This window comes from Limulus polyphemus, unplaced genomic scaffold (assembly GCF_000517525.1).
Source record: "Limulus polyphemus unplaced genomic scaffold, Limulus_polyphemus-2.1.2 Scaffold1939, whole genome shotgun sequence".
NCBI classification, from domain to species: domain Eukaryota; kingdom Metazoa; phylum Arthropoda; class Merostomata; order Xiphosura; family Limulidae; genus Limulus; species Limulus polyphemus.
Genome location: NW_013667549.1, coordinates 196,226 through 200,274, shown reverse-complemented (window position 1 = coordinate 200,274; position 4,049 = coordinate 196,226). Strand labels below are relative to the sequence as shown.

The following is a 4,049-nucleotide window of genomic DNA, read 5'->3' as shown; positions in this document are numbered from 1 at the left end:
GGACAACGTTTCGACAAGGTTTTGTCATCATCAGGTACGTGATTGGTACCTCAAATAGTACCTGATGATGACAAAACCTTGTCAAAACGTTGTACATTTGCTGTTATGTTAAACTTATATTAAAGTTTTTCTTCGTTACCCATTCAAGCCATCTCCAACCATTATTAGTCTCAAAGTGGGTTCCTCGATATCAAATTTGAAGACCCGACTATGGTGTCATAGCTTATTTTCCCCTACGACGTCACTTTGAAATTTTGACTGATTTCTTTAGAAGGAAGATTATGAAGACTATATAGCAATAAATGAAAAATGCAGAAAGATATTTATATTTAGAAATATGTCTAACATTTGAAATGAAAGGTTTTACAATTTTATGTCAAAAACCTTTGACCTTACATTTAAAGATAATAATCATGTATTAGAAAATTATTTGGTAAAAGCTAATAAAAAGCTATTTCAGGCTTGTTTAAAAAAAAATGCAATAATAATTTTAATAGTGATTTCCCTGCTTTAAGTTCTTAATTTAGAGAATTAATTCATCTATACAATGTGACTTTATATGTGTATTTTCTGTTGTGCAATTGATAACATAATGTTAGTTCAGTTTAGCATTTTTTCACTAGAAAAATAAATACTTATAAGAATTTAGAGGTTATAATTTTTGTTTTGTTCAAAGCAGTTATTCTAGACTCCCATTTTCATACTTTTTCATTGAACATAGTTAAGTTTTTGGTAGGTAAACTTTCACCTGTTGAACAAACTCAATAGATTATCTAATAGAACATTGAAATTTTAAGTGAATAGATCTGAAAATCAGGTATTCAAAGATATATTTTTTAAATTAATTAATTCTTTAAACATCTTACTTTAATTGATTTTAGTAAATTGCTTATAGTGGGAATTTTACAACTGATTATCAGACAGTGATTCAAACTTTTAAAAATTTATAAATGAAAACTGGTTGGTGATAATGACTTAAATAAAATAAAATTCTAAGAAATTCATTGAAATGAAAGAATACTTGTTTTCAACTATGATTGAATAGGTTCTTTAAAATGATCAAATAATTAAAAAACTATTTAATATTTATGTATTTTTTATCCAGTACAGAGACCACCAAAGCATATTAAAAAACCAAACAGCTCCATCATGTTTAATGGAAAGGGGTTTTGGAATATTTCAAAATACAATTTTCAGTTTGAAATGTTTAGGTTACAGTTTTTGTTTCGTACAAAAGAAGATAAAGGTCTCATAGCTTTTGGAAGTGGAGAAGCTGATGTTCCTACCTTTCTGTTATATCTAACAAATACAGGAGTGGAATTAAGTATTCAGAAAAGGGGGGATCCAGAACATATGGATTTTGCAGTTAGTATTAACCAAAATGTGAGTGATAGTAAGTGGCACATGCTCAGCATGATTCTGATGAAGGAGGGAAAACAACTAATTCTGGATGATAATATTGATAAAGCACAGTCAGTAAGGTGGAATTATAAGTTCAGCAGTTACACTAATATACCATTTGTCACATTTGGAGCTACAGAAAGTGAAACATTATCAACAAGGAAATGTCCAGAAATATTTTTTGGATGTATTGGTGATGTCAGTATTAATGACCAAACTATTGAACCAAATGATAAGAGATATAAGTTACAAGGTGATGTGAAACCAGGATGTCCTTGGACAGGTAAGATCATAAATTTGTTAGTAGTATAGTGTTAAAAAGTTATTATATGTCATTTCTAAACAGTGAATAAATTTCAGCAGAAGGTAAACCTCACAACAGTTATGTTGTTATTGTTTCAGTTTTTTGGTAGTGTTTTGAAAGTAAAGAGATTTTATAGCTTGATATGCAAAAAAAAAAGGTTTATTATTCTGTGTGTCTGTTTTTTATTTGTTATGTTTTTTTTTGTGTTGCAATGAATCCCTTACTAATTGTATTCTCAGAAATTAATATAGAATGCAGAAAAAGATATTTCATGGATATCTATTTACAGGAAAAGCAATAAAACGTTAAAATCTTACACAATATATATAATTATTAAAAAAAGGGCCTTGCCCTAAAAGACTATCTATTTTTTGGTGTCTATATGACACTATTTTCAGAAGTCGTACAGACACCGAAACATTGTGTAAAATTTTAATGTTGTATTGCTTTTATTGTAAATACATCTTTTACACAAGTGTCATTTTTAAATTATGTATTCATGGATATCATTCACAGAGATAGAGACACAGGTATATGTATGTAGGTAAGTTAAATGATTCGACATGTTTATTTTCAAATCTTCCGACATATTACAGTCTGTTTTCTAATGTAATTCTCTACTCAATCATATTTAATACTTATCTACTTTTTCAGGTGAGTTAAGAATTGGAGAAAGGTGTTTAAGTGAAGAAGACTGTGAAAAAAATTTGGTTTGTAAAAGCAACATCTGCTCTTGTCCTGATAATCATGTTGTATCAAGCAACCACACTTGTTTATCAAGTAAGTATACCATCATTGTGCTGTATTTTAACTGTATATATATTTTACTGTAATTACATTCAAAACTGTGCATACCAACATATGGTTTTAAAGGATGTTTAATACTAAAGAGCAATTAAACAAAAACATAAATTAAAATATTCAGAATGAAAAATTTCCATGGCTCTCAAATTCCTATATGGATGTATTTTTATGCCATGGAATGTACAATTCAGACTCACTGATGAGGAATTTCAGGCCTGCATCCTTGAAGAACCATATGTAATATAAAACTGCTTGCCAATACTTAAGAAACAATGTATACTATGGTTCAGAAGTTTTGAAAGCTTCAGAAAATTTTTAATAACTGCCTAGTTTAATCATTACATGTTTTTTTTGATATACTGAAAATAAGAATATGTTTTCTAGGATTTCTGAATATAAAGGGGAAATCATTGCTGTGCATTAAGTGTGAAGTACTAATAAATTACATGACATTGAAACAGTTCACAAAAGTTGACTTAGTCATTAATATTCCTAATTCTTCTATAGTTGAACATTGTATTCCGTTTTGGGAAGATATAGCTGTGGTGAATTGTCAAAGTTCGTGTTATATAATACAGTTCATACTGTAATAACATTTACGTATTTATAATGAAGCAAAGTGTATTACCTTTTCATTATCTCTGTCACCAAAGTTGGATGGAGTTTATGTTTTCACCTCTGTGTGTTTTTGTGTTTGTTAGCAAGATTTCTTGAAAACAGCTTAATGGGTTTGGTATACAGTTGAACCATGACCTAACTTAGAATTGATTAGTTTTTGGAGGGCCAAGGTTATGGCAAAGTCATGAAAATCTATATCTGTTAACACAGGGACCGATTTTTCACACTATTTTTGCTCTATATATGATCGAATTTTGATGAAACTTGGTGGACATATGTAGAATATTATTACTTATTGTCCTGCCAAAAATGGTCAATGTCCATTGATAACAACGGACATACAGACACATTCCCATATTTTTTTGAGAGCCGAGTATGATCAAAGCTGTGTGGCAGAGGTATGTGCTCTGTTGAGTGCTCCTCTAGTTAAACTCTGTGTTCTCTTTAGCTACAAATAATACATTAAAGTGAACATGACTGGTTCTTGTATTTAAACTTCAAATACTTAGCATAGTAATTCAGAAACATAACGGATGGTAATTCAACCTGTAATCTATTATATATTACTAGCAGATTTCCGTGGAAACAACTCAACTGTAAATTTCCAAAAAATGGTACTGAATTAATATAAATGTGCAGTCAATCCAATGCCTTGGATCATAGTGTATTTGTAATATGATTGTTTAGTGGGCCGTTTAATACTGCATTTTGTCATTTTATGTGTTACTTTAGTAAGGAAATTTCAATATCATTACCATGTTTTTTGGAATATAAAACGCACCCTTATTTTGAAGACAAAGTTTTGGGGGAAAAAAAGCTACAGTCTTATTTGAAAGATTTTTATTGAAAAAAAAAAATTCAAATTGATACTTCAAAAATTAGTATATATTGTTCTAAACACAAAAAGAGCTCAAAACATCAA

General features: G+C 29.3%; 1 protein-coding gene across 6 annotated transcripts in view; it reads left to right on the top strand.

Annotated features, from left to right (window-relative positions):
• Positions 1-4,049, top strand: part of LOC111087267 — a 60,478-nt gene that overhangs the window by 25,113 nt on the left and 31,316 nt on the right. For 4 of the 6 annotated variants that reach the window (XM_022393316.1, XM_022393318.1, XM_022393315.1 and 1 more), the window contains 2 exons: positions 1,106-1,684; positions 2,360-2,485. In XM_022393316.1, the coding sequence (XP_022249024.1) occupies positions 1,106-1,684; positions 2,360-2,485 (705 nt within the window). The remainder of the gene's footprint in view (positions 1-1,105; positions 1,685-2,359; positions 2,486-4,049) is intronic. The other 2 variants (XM_022393320.1, XM_022393319.1) reach the window with 2 other exon arrangements.